The sequence below is a fragment of the Fusarium coffeatum genome (genome assembly GCF_003316985.1).
Source record: "Fusarium coffeatum strain FIESC_28 chromosome Unknown BRIP53273_contig_326, whole genome shotgun sequence".
NCBI classification, from domain to species: Eukaryota; Fungi; Ascomycota; class Sordariomycetes; order Hypocreales; family Nectriaceae; genus Fusarium; species Fusarium coffeatum.
The window spans coordinates 54137-74154 of record NW_022158115.1 but is presented as its reverse complement, the minus strand read 5'-3'; the positions used below and the strand labels follow the sequence as shown (position 1 = coordinate 74154).

Sequence of the window (20018 nt, the reverse complement as noted above, 5' to 3'; positions counted from 1 at the left end):
ATCGATGGTATCTACACTATTACCACTAGCTTCACAGCCCAAAGATGAAAATCCTCTTAGTTTCATTTTACCCCATACATACGTATGTACTCGACCTTGGTTGATGACATTCCAAAACCCTGTATCAGCCCTTGTCCAATTTCGACTGTTGAAGAAGGATGGTCAGTATACTCATGACGAGGCATGGGTGTGTACAATGGACAGTAAGTAAGTACTGTAGCATAGAGGCAGGCATTCAATGGGGGGCCTCGATACGTTTGTTGTTTCCTTTATTCCTGTTCCAGGTTTGTATTTCAAGGACCACGTACTGTAATTACTAAAAAGAATATGAAATTGTCGTATACAAAGCTACGCTGCTACCTGCTACCTTGTACAATCTCCACCGCCATGTTCCCGTCACGCACATGGCTGAAGTTGGGGGAAGTCTGAGGAAGTGTAGGCCTGAGTTGGTCAACTACCAGGGTAGAGAAAAGCATCAGTCAGCTCTTGGAGAAATGCTACCCCTACTTTTGGATGTTGCATGGACTGGGGGGCCTATCAACTAAACCACTAGCGGTATAAGCGTTGGACCGAGATCTATCCTCTTCTCTTTTGAGCAAAGAATTCCTTAGGATATCCACTTTTTCCTTCTCTCGACTTTCAAATCCCCAGCCAAGCAAGCCAAGCCAAGCCCAGCCGCAGCGCAGACAGGCACAACACAACACAACAGACAGGGCAGTGGTAAGTTAGTAGACTGACAGGCGTAGATGCAGCTTTCTTGCCGTTCTGACGTTGAAAGTTTTGGACTGATAAGACCTAAAAAAAAACCTGATACCGTATCGTGAAGAATGTACGGGACGGCATGGTGCTGCAAGCCAAAACTCGCCAGTTTCAATAAACTAAGCAGTATCTGTATGTCTGCCCACCTTGCTTGATTAACACGATATCCAGACATACCGTATGTATGTACCTTTGGCCTGCCGCGGTCGCATTGAGCATGTCATCGCTCGACCCCTTGTGTGTCTCATCTATCATGGAGTTACTGTACTGTAGCAGAGACAACGACCAAAGATGAATGGTAGACATTGAACCGCAAGAATCGCATGTATCGCGACATGAGATACCTTCAGTTTGCCCTTTTGCCTCCCTCCCACCCATGGGAAGAGTTCTCATTGCTCGGATCCGCATGCAGAGGATCTTGAGGATCGTGGCGAAAGGTGCACGGGGAGCACGTGGCCATTCGAAGCTTTTCCATCCTTCTCCTGCAATGACAGCTTGACACATTCTCATACGGCCATGATGCCAATTCTGAACATGGACTTTTGCATTTTGGGTTCCGAGGTAGACACAAAAGTCTAACCGGGTGGTACTGGGAGGTGCCACAGGTGGTCGGGTTCCATCCAATGCCATGCCCTGTCCAATGCCTATATGCCGTGCTCCGTTCTAACTTTCTGTCTGCAAAAGCCGGGTGGCGTTTTGCGGTCTTGAGTACCTAAAACAGTGTCTTGTCCCTACGTCATCCCCCCTCGATGGCCGGAACCTACCCTAACCTTGCCGCACTACGCTGCGCTGCGCTGCGCGTGTCTCTCTCTCGAACTTCGGAGGGTGTCTTCGACGGATGTTCCGTGATTAACAGGCGTCGAATCGCTTTCCGTTCCGGATGTTTTCCTATAAGGGGCTCGGACTTATAGCAAGCAAAAGCAAATACTGGCGGCGGCGATGAGCCTCAGCTCCGTTGAAGATGGACTCGTAATTTTGCACATTTTGATTAGCCCGAATACGGTAGTCTAATTGTAAGACCAAGAGAGACACAGTCGCTCATCTCCCAGTCTCACTGGTTGCAAATCGTAGTAGTAGCGTAGGATGTAGGTCCCTAGGATGGGTCCTCACTTCCAAATGCAAAGTCACAAAGTCGCGCCAGCACTGACGTTGGACATGAAACCTGGTGACAGATGTGATCGGCGGCTATCGCTTCTCCATAGACGCTTCTTCGTTTTGTTCTAGGTTTGAGCCTTTCCTGTACTGAGTATGCACCTCGTCAACTCGGACTGACGCTGCACCGCACCAGTATAGCGTACGGTAAAATCCCGATAAGGCGGTGCGGTACACCGGCACCATCCCGAGTACCTGTCCTTGTCCTTGCTTATGCATGATGTCTTTTCGTTGGGCTTTTGGATGAAAACTTTCTCTTTTTCAGTTTCGCTTCGCGTCGTTAAATTCGGCCTTCCTCTTTGGGATCATGCTACAAATAATTGTAGGTAAAAGAATATCACCTCGACTGGTTTCCGATGAAGGACGCTGCCATGTGCTGTGCTGTGCTGCTCTGCTGCACACCGCAACATCTGACATCCAGTGTGTGCATGGTGATTTACAGATAGCGAATTAGACCAAAGGCTAGAAACCTAGAAGGGGCCTCGAAGGCTATCAAGAACCATGATCGAAGCCAATGCAAGGCAAATCTGCAGGAGGATGGCATCGACACGTTTTGTGTGGATGCAGGTGCATTGGTACTACCGTACTGTAAGCAGGGAGGGTAGGGTACCCAGAGTAGATCGTTTATTCTGTCCAATGAGGGCTGTAATTGTTAGAAAGGCGGTAGCGGCGGGTGAAGGGATTGGAAAGGATAACGGCTCGTGAGAGGCTCAAATGCGATCGAACAAGCTAACTTCGCAATAATGTGGTAACTGTACTAAGAGTACCCGTGGGACCAAGGGGCAGGGTACTGTGCTGTAGGGTCGTAGAGTTTGCGCTAGAAGGATACTGCAGCTTCTGCCACAAAAAGTGCTATCAAAGAATCATCGATAGCCAGGGGGGGCCCATGAGAGGACCATTGGGGTCATGCAGATGCAGATGCAGGAGCAGGAGCAGTGAGACAACCTACGTCAAAAGAAGGTGGAAAGAAGTCGTGCCGAAGAAAGGCGTGTCTCTTGTCTTACTGTGATGGTGTCTTCTCCAGCGTCGATTTCCGTCCTGTTGCCGTTTCTGTCGTGTCGTCCATGCAACCACACAGACACACATGTCTTGATCAGGACTGGCGTTCATCTGATTATGTTGAAGCTGAATTGAAAGATGCCACTTTTTGTACAGTGAATTAATTACCATACGGTAATTACATTACAACGCAAGACTGTTTCGATCCGTTCTTCGTTGGCAGGGCAGGGGAAGGGTGAGACGAGTTACAGTAGGTCGGCCTACGTACTAGCTAAACCGGCGAGATTGAGTTTGCCGCGGTCAGGGGCCATGTTGTACTTGGCCGATCAATTTTGGTTGAGTGGCATTGTCGGTGGGCTTTGGCTTTGGCTGGCTTTCTCTTTATCTGCAATGATGACATCCTTCCCCAGGAACTGGCAACTTGGGATACTGTGAGATGAGAAAAGCGACTATCCTTCGCCAGACACTGCACTGTGCTTTCCAATGCAGATATACGGCGCTGCACCCATGCCAGCGCATCCGTCACAAGATTGCTGTACAGTACAGTACAGTCAATTCTAGTGATATGCCGTAGGCATTTTGATATGGCGATCCGCCTTGAGCCGTTAAAATGATCCTTGATGCACATTACAGGCTTTCTTGTCACGACCCCTGCGCCATGAAAACCGTACCCCCCGTTCACACGGCCAGGGTGCGACGACCAGCCTGGGATTCGAGAACAGGGATTCCGGAGATCATAGCGCTAGTATGGGGCCCTAGAATCGCTCACTAAAACACCAATAACGTCTCGGCAAATAACTCATGCACAGATGCTTTAATTGATGTGCCGCGAGTCAAACGAGAGACGGTGAAATGATATGCACCCAAGCAAAAGCAATAAGCATGTGAAGACGCGCCGAGAGGTAACAGCCGCTGACCCATTGATACCATGATCTTCAATCAGGCTTCAAGTCAGGGTTGAGGTACTGTAGAAAAGTAGCGCAACTTGAGCAGTTGTGTCCAATGTCTTAGCGGAAAGTGGATCGGAAAACTCAACTCGGTCGTCCTTCAGTATCCGTAAGAAAGAAGTTGACGCCAACTAGCCCCATCTATGCAGCGAAACCACGAGGCAAGCATGGATGAGCTGAGCTGGATGGGGCCTCAGGGTACAGAAGAAGTGACAAGACCGATACTGCCCCAAAAGCCCCTGCATCGCACAGATATCAGGACAGCCAAGAGGCTCAAAGCTCACCATTATTTGAGAAACGGAGTTGGACGATCCTCCGCATCTACCCAAGATCATAGACATGCCCCGTTGTGCTGTACTGGGCAACACTGGGGTCATATCCCATACGTAAGAGTTCAAATCGAGGTGAAACCCTCATGTACAGTGCAGTGTCCGTTGTGGCTGGGCTTCCATGTGGCTGGAAGAGTAAACTCCTTCGAGAACCAGTCGTAGAAGGTAATAGAGTTTATTCTTGCAGCATCTGAAATGCTTGACACACGCCCATACCTCTGCATGTCCAACTCAGGCACGTGGCGCGGCTGGGTCAACCAAAGGCAAAAAAGGGGGTCCTTCAAACAAGAAGTATCTCAAGTACTCGATACTCCTGTACCAGAAAACCTCCGTGCGGCAATCCTCACTGCCATCGAAGACAGCACTTCTCAGACTAGAAGGACAGAGTTCGACGGCTGCTGTTTCTCCAGCGGCAAGCCATGTGGACTTGACACGCGTGCACGGCAGGGCTGGGCCGGAAGGACAGACAAGATGCTTGCCCATTCATCTTGTTTCCATACGCTAGCAAGACGTTCATCCTGTTCTCAATCCAGTAACCACATCACGGGTGAGGCGTACACACGTTTTCTCTCACACACCGTGACGGTGAGAAACACCACATGTGGCTGTTGATGCTCCTTGACTGCAGCACTAGCTGGTCGATGGGGCTGTAGTGCCAACGGTATCATTTGGTGTTGACTGGCTGTCTCACTTGTCAACTTTGAGGCGACTTTTGGAGGACATCCCTCCCCTGGGAACAAGCAACCGAGACATGTACAACAGGCAGCCTTTGTCATTTGTTCGGTCATAAGGAGATGAAGATTTTCACTCTGAACATTGAACGCATCTGGCCAAGTTGCGCTATGCTCTGTTCTGTAAGATATGCAAAAGGTTCCTTGGGAGCATATGTGATGATAAGCGTGAACGCCAGGATGCAACCTGGCTTCGTGTTGGAGGGCTTCATTCTGCCAACTCGAGATTGGATGAGAAACACGAGGTCCGCCCAGCGTGACTTAATAGTCTGCAGTATCGACTCTCGAGGCGGTCTGTTGAGCCTTCACTGCCAACAAGAATGTTGGATGTCTCCGAAGATCATCATCACTACGGCAAGCTTTCCCAGTGGTTCATACCAAGTGCCGTCAAATGAGCCTATCTGGCTTATGCTTTACACGTTCAGCTGTGGCTGAAACCCTGATTATCTTTCAATTGTCTGTAGCTGTGATCAATAGCGGCTGGTGCAGTAAAGTAGCCTTGTCCAGGTCAGTCTTAATGGCAAGGTGGATATATAGCTCTTGTTCGCCGTTTTATTTTTCAGTCGCTGGGAGCAGTTCATCCTCAAGCTGGAAGATGCCGAACCGAAATCCCCGAATTACCTCGGGAAGCGCGTTCCGAATTCAACCCGCGATTCCGGGCCTGTTCGGTGGGCTTTTGTTCATTTGCAATATGAAGCTGTGGTCGCCAATCGCTTCAAGGTGCTAATGTGATCTATCATGTCGCTTGATGGCTTTGAACCAAAACTCTTGGCACGCGACGGACTCGGTCGCGAAGAGGACCGGACTGGGGGATATTGATGCTATTCGGCGGCCTTGTGGGACTTGCCGTGGGTCTCAACAGCGTAGTCAAATCAACAAGTCTTGTCAAATTGGACTTGTGTAAGGGCTTGGTTCCGGGTAGAAAGATGCCGGTGCCAAGGCTTTTACAACCATTTCGTGAATGTCGCGTTCGTCACTACAAAGCTGTCCGTCCCATCTTACTGTATTCCTTTAATCTCGAACCCTTACAGAGTCCTGTTCAACTAGCTGCCGTCAACGAGGATAAGCAACACGCCAAGCAACGTGCCAAACGTCGGGTTGCGGATGTATGCAAGCATACTTTCAGATCGACCAGGCGGACCCCATGGCAGCTGGTCTACCTTGGTTTGCACTGTAGTAAGGCAGAAGGCTCAGCCCATCAGCGATCAAACAAGCGTTGCAGTCTAATCATTGTCTGCAACGCAATCTAGAGACCGTTGCCGTCATTTCTTTGCAGACCCTGGATCGCTGGGTCTGAAGTTGCCAGTTATGCATGTCACTTTACACTAGGTCGTCCTCGACCGGGTTTTATCATCGACAGTGAGTCCTAGTGCAGTACGTGGACTGGAGTGGGATTCGGCCATATCACCGTGGCTAGGTTGTTTCTCCCACACCAAGCTGTTGCTCTGGAGAGCTAGACGAGTGAAACTGTTGGGCAGACGGACTGCGCATCTCACGTATCTCACAGAATGCCTGTACAGTAACTGTTACCTGGCCACCTGGCCGAACCAGCCACTGGTGCAGAGTTTTGCCTGCATACATGGCGGTATTAATAAAACTGTCATTTGGGAAGATCTGATGTTGGCGGCAGGCACGGCATATGGCCATTGGTCCCTGCAGAGAAAAGGTTTGGCATCAGTGTCCCTGAAACTATGATGCGCTGGTGCAACATCGGCATGAAAACCGTAAGAACTCGTGCAGTAGGAACGAAAGCCGAATGTCTGTACTGTTGAAACCGGTACTTGGGTGATCTAGGGTATCCAGATTGGATGAGAAACGAATCAAGGTTTCCAGACCAAATTAGTCGATGCCGCGGGGTGATCCGGACCTGTCTAGCCCCACCGTATAGGAACAGAAAGTGTGCCACGGCTGACTCTGATCTACCAGCTTGCAGATGAATGATGCATTGCATCACGAATGTTATCAGTACGTATGCATGACTGCTTGACTACCCATTGCGTATCAGAGAAACAGAAATTGAAGAGCAATCGCGATGCTGGGCGATTAAGGCTCGATGACCGTTCGTGATCGTAAAAAAAGGTTTCTCATCTCGCTGCTCGTCATATGCATCCGCATACTGCGTGAAACACCTTCTCTTCTGACGGACTTGCCGTACAGGCTCCGTGGGTCCCGGATATCTTCCAGGCCGTGTCCGAGATAACCGGTCCGGGTGCAATCGACGCCGTCGAGGTCGAAACGATCGGAGACACTTAGGAAGTGTAACTATTCCCAAAATCTCTCTTTGTCCGCTCCTTTTGTGCAGGACTGGGTAGCTCGATGTGGACCTGCGAAGCTTAGCTCAGCGGGATTTCGCCCCTCCGTCTGTAGAGAATTCAAATGCGTGGTCCTTGCGGCCACGATACCACGGCTCTGGGTGTAAAACGTGTTGGTTCCTGGGTTCCGGGTAGTAAAAAGATCATGGCGGTCCGTTCGGATTACTGATCCCGCGATGGTCTGTGTCTTTCTCTTTGCTGCTAAATCTCGGCCCGTTTATCGATGGATGTAAGCGCGAAGATGGTTGGGTCCAGAATGTGTATCACAGGGGGGAAAAAGAAAGAGAGAGAAGTTGAGTTTAGCAGAATCTTCCTCTATTTGCCTCTCAAGTTCTGATGTCGATGTTGAATTGCCATACTGGCTCTAACCTGGAGACGGCTTTACTTCCGTGTTGTTCCCACCTTCCTTCTTGCTAGTAACCACGTGATCTTGAGCCTGACAGTCACGTGATGATAAATCGCCAGGTCGTTTCTACCGGGTAAGCCCCGGGCTCCAGATGCTGAAACGGTCATATATCGTGATTCTTCAGGAGTCAATTCCTTGTTATTGTAGTTCCCCGCCATTCTGCTGTTCTTCATCCGAGGTTTCTCAGGCGGAATCTCGTCCCGACGAAGCGACGAAGCTGGGATAAGATATGGTTGAGAAGTCATCTTATTGGTCGAGAGTGACGGTTGAACATCGGCTAAGACAGACAAGCTCATCATTCGAGCTGCTGGTATGCGCCTTCGTGGGGCTTCACCAACTAGAGAGTCCGTCTGCCATCATGAGAACAATGTTTTGTGTTCAATTGGTAAATGATGAGCGGAATGAGCTGTTTTCTCACCCGGAGGAGGCTTCTTGATCAGGCAGAATACGAGCCAAGTCACTTGCGGGGTTGATTTTATCCAGGCAAGTCCTTCATCAAGGAGTATTTAGCTTTCAAGGAGAGGTCATTCCTCCCATTAATCGACAAGTTCCTTCATCATTTATAAGTTTTCCGTGACTTGTGCTGTTTTTGAGCACCCAAAATGGCCGATATCAACGTTGAAGATATTCTGAAGAAGCTCTCTTTGGCTGAGAAGGTCTCTCTTCTCGCAGGTTAGCACTACTAGGATATCATCGTATGCGAACTCTCCTTGCTAACTACTTGACAGGTATTGACTTCTGGCACACAAAGGCTCTCCCTGAGCATGGGGTTCCATCTCTTCGTCTTTCAGATGGGCCCAACGGTGTAAGAGGCACCCGTTTCTTCAACGGTATTCCAGCAGCATGCTTCCCTTGCGGTACAGGCCTTGGTGCCACTTTCAACCAAGAGCTTCTGGAAGAAGCGGGAAAGAAGATGGGCGAAGAAGCCATTGGCAAGAGTGCCCATGTTATCCTTGGTCCTACCATCAATATGCAACGATCGCCTCTTGGCGGACGTGGTTTCGAGTCCATCGGTGAGGACCCCTTTCTCGCTGGTCTCGGTGCTGCTGCTCTTGTCCGTGGAATTCAGAGCACAGGTGTCCAGTCGACTATTAAGCACTTTGTTTGCAATGACCAAGAGCATAAGCGTATGAGTGTCCAGGCCATCATCACTGAACGTGCTCTCCGCGAGATCTACGCTCTTCCATTCCAGCTTGTCGTGCGTGACTCCCAGCCCGGTGCTTTCATGACATCTTACAACGGAGTAAATGGAACTTCTTGCAGTGAGAGCCAGAAGTTGTTAAAAGACATGCTACGAGGTGAATGGGGCTGGGAGGGTCTGATCATGAGTGACTGGTATGGTACCTACAGTGTTACAGATGCCATCAAAGCCGGTCTTGATCTTGAGATGCCCGGCCCCACCCGCTGGCGAGGCGACGTCCTTAACTTCGCTGCTGCATGCGAGAAGGTCTGGGGACATGTTATTGATGAACGCGCTCGCGAGGTTCTTAAGTTTGTCAAAAAGTGCGCTGCATCTGGGGTTCAAGAGAACGGTCCCGAGAAGACCCTCAACACTCCTGAAACAGCATCGCTCCTTCGCAAGATCGGAAATGAGAGCATTGTTCTCCTCAAAAATGAGAAGAACATCCTTCCTCTAGCTAAGGACAAGAAGACTTTGGTTATCGGTCCCAATGCAAAGGTTGCGACTTACCATGGCGGTGGCTCTGCCTCCCTGGCCGCATACTACGCCGTTACACCCTATGACGGTATTGCTGAGAAGCTCGGCAACCCTCCCGCTTACACCATAGGCGCATATACGCACAAGCTGAATCCTCTCTTGGGCGATCAGACCAAGGGTCCTGACGGCAAGACCGGCATGAGCTGGAAAGTGTACAATAAGCCCCCCAGCGACACGTCCCGCAAGCCTGTGGACGAGCTGTGGTTGACCAAGTCAGAGATGCATCTTGTTGATTACTACAACCCCGAACTCGAGGATCTTTGGTATGCTGACCTTGAAGGTATTCTCGAGGTTGAAGAGGACTCTACTTATGAGTTTGGCGTAATTGTTTGCGGTACTGCCAACCTTTATGTCAATGACGAATTAGTCGTCGACAACAGCACCAAGCAAGTCGCTGGCGATGCGTTCTTCGGCACAGCAACACACGAGGAGCTTGGCCGCAAGGAGCTCAAGAAGGGAGAGAAGTACAATGTTAGAATCGAGTTTGCCTCTGCTCCAAGCTTCAAACTCAAGCTTGACAACCCTGTCGTAGGCCATGGATCTCTTCGTGTGGGTGCTTCCAAGGTCATCAATGCCAAACAAGAGATCGAGCGATCTGTCGCTCTTGCCAAGGAGCACGATCAGGTTATCATTTGCGCTGGTCTCAACTCCGACTGGGAGACCGAGGGATCTGACCGGGAGAGTATGAAGCTCCCTGGGAAGCTCGACGAGCTTATCTCGGCTGTTGCTGCGGCGAATCCCCAAACGGCCGTTGTCATGCAGACCGGTACACCTGAGGAGATGCCCTGGCTTGGCGAAGTGCCTGCCGTAATTCAGGCCTGGTATGGCGGTAACGAGACCGGTAACTGCATTGCAGACATCCTTTTTGGCGATGCCAATCCATCTGGCAAGTTGTCTCTCAGCTTCCCCAAGCGCTTGACCGACGTGCCAGCATTCCTCAACTTCCGCACCGAAGCTGGCCGAACACTTTACGGCGAGGACGTGTATATGGGTTACCGATACTACGAGTTTGCCGACCGAGAGGTTAACTTTCCATTCGGTCATGGTCTCTCCTACACTACCTTCGCTTTCTCAGACCTCAACGTCTCATCAAAGGACGGTAAGCTCACAACATCTGTCACCATACGCAACACAGGGTCTGTTCGTGGTGCAGAGGTTGCCCAGCTCTACGTGCGCCCGTTGCAGGCAGCCAAGGTGAACCGGCCTGTCAAGGAACTCAAGGGCTTTGCCAAGGTCGAGCTTGATGCGGGCGAGTCCAAGGCTGTAACCATTTCTGAGTTTGAGAAGTATGCCGCTGCCTACTTTGACGAAGAACAAGACAAATGGTGTGTCGAGGCTGGAGAGTACGAAGTCATTGTAAGCGACAGCAGTGCCGTGGGCGAGAAAGCACTCAAGGGATCGTTCAAGATTGAGGAGACCTACTGGTGGTCTGGTATTTAATGTTTGGATGATATACGAATATGTAACAGCGCAATACGCTAGATTGAACATGACATGATGAACTATCCCCTTGAGCCCCCGGCTATGCACATCCCACACCTCCAGTTGCCTAGCTAATCAGAAGCCTAACAGATGAAAACAGATACTTGAATTTCCTAAAGTTTTACTAAGATATCTTATTATTTATGATTACATGACGATAGAGATGCGGGATGTGCACAGCTGGGGGCTCAAGGAGATAGTTCATCTTGATTAGTGCAATCTCGAGTTATCCCTTAATGTCCGCTAAGTTGTATCCTCAGCAATACTATGCAATTTGTTGAACAAATTCTGAGGATCATACCTCTTCTTCAACTCCCTCAGACGAGTCAGATTACCACCCCAAGCATCCTCGGGCGATATGCTTTCTGCTTCTACGTTGACATACACACCGACAGGTCCCTTGCTCCAATGCCCACCAGAACCTGCCAGGTACCCGTTCGCTTCCCGGACCTGTTTGCAAATGCTTCGATTGAATTCGCGAACTGCGTTATCATAATCCGGGGTTTCCCAACCAAATAGCGTCAAGACATCGAAGTAGTCTCCTCGGTTGGCGTAGGCGGTTGCATCTTGCGCAACTTCTCGGATCTTTTCAGTCGGAAAAAACTCAATGGCCATGACAGATTTGCCCATTCCACCATACCTTTCACAAAATTCCCAGAATTCCTCTGCAGTCCGTAACATTGGTTCGATTTTCAAGGGCATCACAATGTTGCCTGACCCCGTTATCCGCCGGAGCCCATGGTCCATGACAGGGTTTAGAAGGGTGTTAGTCTTTGCTGTAGTCATCATTTCAGTGTTGTCAGCTATGGCTTCCAGCTGAAGAACGTCCGAGAAGTAGCTTCTGGCTTCTGGCTCCTGGCCATGAAATAAAGGAATGGCTGATACAGCACGCGAGGTTCCATCTGGTCCAAAACCTATTCCCAGCGCAAGACAATGACCTTCCGAGTTAGGTCTCTCGTATGACTTGTTTGCAAAGTGTAGTAGCTCGGGCAACTTATCGGCCGAATACGCTATCGTGCCACTCCAGACTTTGCCTTGATGATGGGCTCGAGATACAAATTGAGTGACGACTCCAAATTGTGCTCCAGCACCGCGAATAGCCCAGAACAAATCTGCATTCTTGTCTTCGGACGCTTCAACTACTGAGCCATCGGCAAGGACAACTTCCACTTCTAGCAAGTTGTCTATGGTTAGACCGTGACGGCCTGTGAGGTAGCCATGTCCACCTCCTAGTGTTAGTCCTCCAACACCGGTGTGATTAACAACGCCTCCCACTGTGGCTAACCCATATTGCTCAAGGGCGACGTCGACGTCTTCCCAAAGACAACCGCCTTGAAACTCAACAGTCATGGCTTTTGTGTCAACTCTGACCTTCCGCATCTTCCTCAAATCAATAACCAGGCCTTCGGAGGAAGAGGCGCCGCTAGAGGAATGGCCACCACCACATACAGTCATTGGGATTTGATTAGAAGCTGCAAAATTGACAGCCAGAGACACCTCACTTGAGTTGCATGGCATGACGACAGCTGCCTGTAGGATCTCAGTATCTTGTTCATTGCTCATCAGGTTTCAACATACCGCTCTCTTCACGCAAGCCTCGCTCCACCTCTGTAACTTCTCTTCATAATCTTCATCACCGGGGAGTAGGACGCTCCCACTCGTCATATCTTGACGAAGTCGCGCGAAGTCGTACATTGTCACATGTGATTGGGTGAATTTTGCTTTCTGGAACCTGAGGTGGTAATGTCGAAGACCGGCGAGAGACAGAGCGGGAGTAAGTCCTTAGCTCAAGATAATGGAGGAGGCGAGTATTTGACAGTTTTCGAGGTCTCACAAATATTCCGATATGCACGATGTTGTTGACCGATCTGAGACATGTCGTCATTAAACATTTACACAGCGGCCATCCTCGGCCTACGATAATTTGAGGCCATTCAGCGCAGTCGAACCTGCAGGTGGCTTCCTGCGGAAGCACCCGGCTTCGGGAATATGACTATTCGCTCCAGGTGAAGTAGTGCGTATCATAGCTCGTCTCTCGGTAATTCGAAGTTTGGACAAGCACCATCCATCGCAAAGCCCTTGTACTGATCCACTACCCACTGTCCTCCCATGAGTTGCTTTGTACTACCTGCATGTTCTCCTCCAGCCAGCCATCTCTGTATTCGAAAGGCTGTTTTTGCAATATCAAGGAAAAGATGCCAGTCATCCATACCTAGAGACATCATGGTGGAAACGGTTAATGTTTTGATGAGACGACCGAATCTAATTTCGTGGCAGTTCGTAGAAAGTGCAATCATGATCCACGCGAAAATACCAAGGACAGATTTCCAATTTGGCAATCCATGCTGCCAGATAGCAGGCCAAATTGCATTGATATCCTCTTCGGAACAGGCGGAGCTGATTGGAGAGCGAGTCGAGATTGCCTTGCAGTAAATCAGAGCGACTTTCCGAATAACAAGATACATTAGGTCTGGGAGTTCATAAGGCGATGAGGACTTGTCGGTCCTGTACGACCGAGGAGACTGGTCTGGACTCTCAGTTGAGCTAGCGCGGGAAGGGTTGCAGGAAATTCCCAATGGTGGGGTCGTTTCTGGAAGGTCCCCTATCTTCTTGTAAAACCCATCTGCGCTGTTGATAACAGTTTGTATTCGGTCGGGAGTTGAGTCCTTTGGAAGTGACAAGACGGCCGAGAATAAACTTCTCACCTTGTCGAGTATATCAGCGGTAGTGGGATGTAACTGTAAAGAGTTTGAACACTCCCTGAAAGATTGCCAGTTGCATAGCAGAGGTGTGTTGTATGCCGTCTTGATGGGCGTCCTTTTTGGATCGTAGAAAGGGAACTCTGAATTTCCATAAATAGTCGGTTTGATCTCATGTGCTAGCGCCATGGCAATATCATGACTGGGTAGAATATGTCAGTTATTAAGGCACAGTTATTAAGGCAAGACAGGACAAAACTAATACTGCATGACACAGGCAGGTGCCATTGCAGAAGCGTTGTTTATCGACTTACACCAGTATCATTTTGGCCAGATAGCCACGTAACCCAAGCTGACCTAGCCCACCTCTCATTCTTACCATAACCTTCAGCCCTTGGAGGTGAGTCTGTAGGTGGGTCGTCTCGCCCCAATACCAGGCGTCAGAGATCATCTGTACAACAGCAAGCAGCAAGGTGTCGTTCTTTTGGGCATTGACGTCCCCAAGCTGTTTGTTGAGCATCATATAAACGTGACCCTGATATATATATCGTAGTTTCTTCGGCATATCGCCAGTTTCGGTGAGGAAGCAGGCTGATGTGAACAGTACTATTTGTAGGAGAAGGGGGTCTTGCACGGTACAAGGAACCCACATGTTCATAAACTCATTTGCGGGATCCGGCTGTCCGTCTACCGAGCATTTAAATCGGGATAGTAGAGACAAGTCTAGAAACATATAAGCAAAAGAATACCTATACAGGAACAGCGTGTACTTACGAAGGCGTACCAGCTCTTTGTTTAGCTTCGTGGCTCTCATGGGAAGGAAGTTGAGCTGTGTCATGGAGCCGGCAATGGGATAGCCCAAATCTACATTGCCATCATCTTCTATTTTGATCATGTCATTGGACAAGATGCGCTTAACATCTTCGGTGCCTTTTTTCTTGATGATCTCAATGCTCTGTGCTATTGTCTTGTCCGTGTCACCATCAGGGGATGCAGCAGTCGGATACGGATTCCAAATGCTTGTTGTCGATTGCGTTGATAAGGTTGTACATGAGCTTCCTGTCGGTGAGGGTAGGCTGCTTGAGGGGGGTGATGAACCAGGCAGCTGATCCGCCATATGGTAAAGAGCATGCTGGATGGAAGCTGGGTTTAAATGAGAATATGGTCCACCTCGTAATTCGGCGATGGAAGGTAGCTTGGGCTGTGGACTTGGAGGGGGGGCTCTAGAAATATATTGAGTCAGCATAACGAATTAAGGAACACAAACGCAAAAGATGGAGGCAGTAAATGGAAAGTAGATAATGTAGACCAACCTTTTTGAGGATTTAACTTCATATACACATTCGGGAGTAGGAAATCGACGATAACAATTCGTACAAGGTTGTCCTTGAGAGCACTATATAGCAGTTAGTTTTGCATTGAATGGTGTAAGTGATCTGCTAGGGGCAGCGACGAGTGAATCGGCCGGAGGATCCACATGAGTCTCACATCCCGTGTAAGTGTTACGCAGGCAATTGTTATCTCATTGCAGCAGTAGACAGTGAAAAGCGTATTATAACATATGGATATTGAACTCACTTTCTGCTTGCGACGGCGGCACTCAAGGCATGATGACGTTTGGCGTTGAGCACGTTTTCTGGGTGGTGTGGCCTGCATCTGCATGGCTTCGAGTCCCGGCAGCATGGCGCTTGGGGTTGCCATTGTGTCGCGCCAACGGAACGGGCCCGGCAATAAAGATCTGCTTGCAATACCCAAGAGTTTAGATGAGACGAGACCAGATGACAGGCTAAAGTCAGGGCGTCGATAATGATCGGTATCCCTTACCGAAGCCAAAGAATAATGATTGGTCTGGTCAGAGCCAACAGTCCTCGAATGAGCGCCGTTCAGAGACACTGATGAGGCTGTTGGTTCAGCAACAGAGCATGGCACAGCAGCGCAGGCCGGGGGGCGACAAGCAAGGATGGGTCAAGATGGGGTAACGGTTGTTGGTCCTGTCCAAAATGGCGGCGGTTGTTTGGGGCAATGTAGTGCAAGAGAGCGCCTGTCTCAAGTGCCAACACAGGGTACAAGGCCGTGGGATATACCGTTGATCAATAGTTCCGATTGAGCCCAGAAGATTGGGAATCAATCGAGGGCCATGACGAACCGCAACGGAATGGGTTGAATAGACAGAATATATCTGAAGGACGGGCGAGACCAAGACCGAGCGGCGTCGCTTATCAACCAAACGCGGTAACCGGGCGGCTGTCCGGAGAGGGTACTCCAGGCTTGTCTAGTTACAGCCAGCGCTGTAACCGTACTGGTGCACCTGTGCCCTTACTTTCGTGAATAATATTGCGTGTCTCTGGCGCGCCGTTTGACTCTGTACAGATGCAAGGAGTTCTCTTGCTCTCCCTTGCGTGTGTTGACGAAGCGAGACGAAGCGATGTGATGTGACAATCAGTCTGTCGTTGTAGGTGTGGCTTGCGTGAACTAAAGGCACGCGTACTGTATATGGAAGCTGAAGATGGCAAATCGCTCGAAAGTCTTCAGAGGCGTCCGGCAAAAATAACCACCCACGCACGGAAGCGAACAAAGAAATGCAACCCAAAAGTTCCTGCTGCCGATCGTGGTCATAAACATCAAGTTGTAGGCAAGCAGATCAGATCCAATTTTGCTGCAGTGCAGTCAGGGGATTCTTGCCGTTCCCACTTAATGCCTACCTACTTAGGTGGGTACTGTAGACAGTGGTGGGTACTCTGGACAAGACAAGTCAATGACGAGAGTAGTGTTGACTTCTTGGCAAGGAAAATGCAGGGAAACAAAGACAAGATCGATGGTTGAATGAATAGAGAAGAAGTTGTCGCAGCTCAGCAGAGGTTCTGGGCCAATTCCAATAAGTAATGGTGATGCAGCCGTAATGCACCAAGTTATGATTGTAGGCTCGGCAATCGACCTAGACCCTGCAATAGGCAGGCACTAGCACGTTGTCGTCAGTCCTAGCGTTCAGCCATAAACATTTAGAGCAATCTCTCCAATCAGACGAGATGAACTCATTGATGAATCAAAGGTTAAAAGCCTGAAGCTATCCTGATACAGTCAAGCACCATCGCGGATGCCGATAGTGGATAGCCCCCTCAGTGTCCGCTTTCATTTTGTCTTCAATCGTCCCCTTCAGAATGCCTGTGCTGTAAGATAGACGGCTCTAGAATCAGGATTTGAGCTCGTCATGATAGAGACTAGGTCCAGCTTCGTATTGCAACGTATGAGAATCGTTTTCAGTCAAGACAATTGCTGGGTTGTGAGTGATAAGTGGAGGGAGGGATCCGTGGATGGATGTCAAGGAGCAAACAGCTCATTCATGTCTTTGGTGAAATTTGACTTGTCCAAGGCCCAGACCACTAAATGAATGCCCCCACATACTACCGCTGTCCCGCCTTCAAGATCTGCTTACCCGCGACTTTAAAATGGCACCTTAACGTTAGGTCCAGCCAGGATTAGAAAGTGCGATTTGAAGAAATGTATTTATTTCAATGTTCAAGGGGATGCCCAGACACGGGACTAAGATTGCTTTACACAATCATAATGATTGTGATTGATTGTAATTGACTGTAACTTGCTTATTCTGCTGCCAACCGCTTGGACAACATTAGCAGATCAAATATCCAATGGCGTGATAAGCCAATTCTCATTATACATACAAATAGCCTATATAAACTAAGAATCCTTATATCATCCCATCAATCTCATTCCAAATACAGAAAGTTGTATCAACAAAAACCAGGTGGTATCTAGTCGCGAAGAAGAAGAAGAAGAAGAGAAGCAAGAAAAAAACCGCATCATCATATCACGCATCCCCCATGCTCAACGCCAATCATGTATTCTAGGGTTTCTTTCATAATTCGAGCTCATTCCAGGAGCGAGCGTATCTCATCCTCGTCGTAAAAATTCCATTTTCAAGCAAAAGCTAGAGGAACGTATTGTTAAGAACTTTATACTTCAAAGCCCTCACCTTCCCCTGTAGTCGGGCTTGCGAGCCATGTTTACTGGTGGAGGCTCATCGTCATCCAGGGGGTATGGGGGCGCGACAGCCGGCGCCCTTCTACCATTGTGGTGTTGCTGGCTCTCTGGGAGAGGCGTCTTTGGTGGCAACGGCGGCGGCTCGATTCGAGTTGGTGGTGGTGCAGCCACGTTTGGAGCCGGCCTAGGGTATTCGTCCGGACTCACAATGGCAATCAGATCCTGACCAGCGACATTCTCACGGTATTGCGCTGGCGTAGGCGATGATACTGCCAGATGATCCTCTGGATACAAAGCCGGAGCGCTGGCGCTGGGGCCACGAGGTCCCAGAGGAGGCGATTTTGGGGCAGCAGAATCCGGATGTATGCGCTCGTACGAGCTTCGAGGCGAGCCATTGTGGTTCATGTGCAAGTTATCTGAGCCCGACTCAAAGGAAGACCGGCTGGCAGGGCTATGGGGAAGCGGGACAGCTGTCGGGATATCTCCAGGAAGTTCAAATGCCATGGGCATCTCCCATGTGCTCGATGTCGACTTGACGATTTCTGGAATACCTTCCGGAGCTCGCGCGTGACGAATTCTGGCCCGGTGAATCTTGCCAAGTTTCGACGAGATGCCCTGGATCATCTTTTGTTCGGCTTCCCTTGACATATACCTTCGGGTTCCAGTGCTGATCTCTCCGAGTCGGTGCCATTCGTTCATGCCAAACTCGCCCACACCTACTTCAACATTGAGTCGGTAGTAGGCATCAATACTAACGTTTCGCTTGCCCAGGTGTTCGCGCATCATGTATTCGTGGATCTTCTCGCAGCCTTCGATTTTGGCGATCAACTTCCTACGTGCGTCGGCAAATTCGCCCAAGAAGCCCTCATACCACATCTGCGAATTCGAATCTGTATTCTTGGGTCGTCTTCCAGTGCCGACGCTAACAAATACTCCTACTTCACGACCGGGCCACTCGTTGACCACAGCCTCGTCCAAAGCTTCTGGGCTGGGGTTGAAAGTGCCAACGCCATCGTCATGGAAAACCGACTGCCCGATGGTGATAGGCTTGAAGGCAAGTCCGATAGAGCAAGTGGCCCGGCCAGCTTGCCAGATTTTGCAGTCAAACTCAGGTGGGGGTTCTTTTCGCGAATCGTAGGATCGTAGTAGAGCTGCGGGGGCGCCTCGGGGCGAACCCTTGTAAACTGCTGTGACAGCGCTAAAATTCTTTGTCAGTATTATTGTCCAGATTTCAATAGCTGACGCGTAGAGGTGACTCACGTTTTAGTGCGGTTTTCTCTGTGATCGTACAAACGAGCGTTGGGGTCGCCATATCTTGAATTGTAGGCAGGCCGATGCGCCATCTGCGAAGCGGGACTACGAGCGCTAAAGCTCACGGTGCTTGCATTACTTTGATTGCGACGAGGAAGTCCGGCACTCGAGTAAGACGCGGCGTTGAGGGGATTGGTCAACTCAGCACTGTCATTGCCTTCTCTCTCTTTGACAGTATGTTCTTGCACAGCGGTTTTGATGGCTTCTTCAAGTTTGCTAGCCTTAAAGAGGGTCGAACGGTATGGAATTCCAGCGATAGTCTTATCGGTCTGGAAAACGGTGCGCGTTAATCGCACGTAGAGTTCCTTGCATGTCTCCAGATCAAGGCGCAGTCGGCCTAACATAAGAGCGATCAGGCCTCCCGTGCCCGTACCAACGATGAGATCAAAGTGGTCGCATGGCTTAGGAATTTCGTGTCGCTTGGGAGCGCGGCCCTCGATTTCGACAAATGTTCGGTGCATGAGCTCCTGGATAATAATGAAGATAGAATAACCTCGGACGCCTCCGCCATCTATGGCGCGCATTAGCAGCTGGAATAAACAAAAGACGTCATTGTCGTAGACACATACCGAGTGATAGAACTCGAAGAGGCGGGCCCTTGGTCGTATCCTTCCTCCTGACTCCGCCAGAGTCCATGGGCACAGAAGATGCAAGTCTGTCGCGGCGTGCGCTTCAATTAATTCCAAAGGGGCAAGTTATGAATGGTTCGGGCGTTCGTGAGAAGCGGCAGAGTCGCGCAAAAGTTTAAGATGCTGTTGAGCGTTTCGGCGGTTGTCGCTGGTCGAGATCAGGTGGGCTTCAAAGGCAAGAGACAAGCAAAGTGATCAAGTCTCGTGCGCTTGGGGTGAATTTTCTTTGATGTCTTGGACAAGTGAGACCTCCGGGTTTGTTAATGGGATCGGTTTGCAAATCCAAGGTAAAGTAATATTGTGGGCAACGAGGCAGTCTTGGCTGGTAGTGACTATCCAAGAAACACTACGTAACGTAACTAGTGCAGGGCAGGTCGCCCCGCTTCGTAGAAGGCCAAGATCCCTGAAGCCCTGACGCAACAGTGAGCGGACCTCTCGGAAGCTTCTACTGGGAAGCCTCCCAACCCCTGTAACCGCTCGAGTTCACAGGCGGGAACTTGCCCAGGACTGGAAACTCATGCGCCACCTTGGAATCCTGACAGCAGC

General features: G+C 49.8%; 4 protein-coding genes across 4 annotated transcripts; 1 reads left to right on the top strand and 3 right to left on the bottom strand.

Moving 5' to 3' along the window:
- Positions 1–8237: 8237 nt before the first annotated feature.
- FIESC28_10659 (uncharacterized protein) lies at positions 8238–10792 on the top strand (the record flags this gene model as incomplete). Its single annotated transcript, XM_031164790.1, has 2 exons — positions 8238–8307; positions 8364–10792. The coding sequence occupies 2 exons, from the start codon at positions 8238–8240 to the stop codon at positions 10790–10792; spliced, it is 2499 nt and encodes an 832-aa protein (XP_031011152.1).
- Positions 10793–11077: 285 nt separating this feature from the next.
- FIESC28_10658 (uncharacterized protein) lies at positions 11078–12529 on the bottom strand (the record flags this gene model as incomplete). Its single annotated transcript, XM_031164789.1, has 2 exons — positions 11078–12364; positions 12413–12529. The coding sequence occupies 2 exons, from the start codon at positions 12527–12529 to the stop codon at positions 11078–11080; spliced, it is 1404 nt and encodes a 467-aa protein (XP_031011151.1).
- Positions 12530–12855: 326 nt separating this feature from the next.
- FIESC28_10657 (uncharacterized protein) lies at positions 12856–14779 on the bottom strand (the record flags this gene model as incomplete). The annotated part of the gene is made up of 3 exons (XM_031164788.1): positions 12856–13735; positions 13848–14256; positions 14308–14779. The coding sequence occupies 3 exons, from the start codon at positions 14777–14779 to the stop codon at positions 12856–12858; spliced, it is 1761 nt and encodes a 586-aa protein (XP_031011150.1).
- Positions 14780–17520: 2741 nt separating this feature from the next.
- Positions 17521–19479, bottom strand: FIESC28_10656 (uncharacterized protein; the record flags this gene model as incomplete). The annotated part of the gene is made up of 3 exons (XM_031164787.1): positions 17521–18730; positions 18793–19354; positions 19413–19479. 3 exons carry the CDS (start codon positions 19477–19479, stop codon positions 17521–17523), a joined length of 1839 nt encoding a protein of 612 aa, XP_031011149.1.
- Positions 19480–20018: the final 539 nt, after the last annotated feature.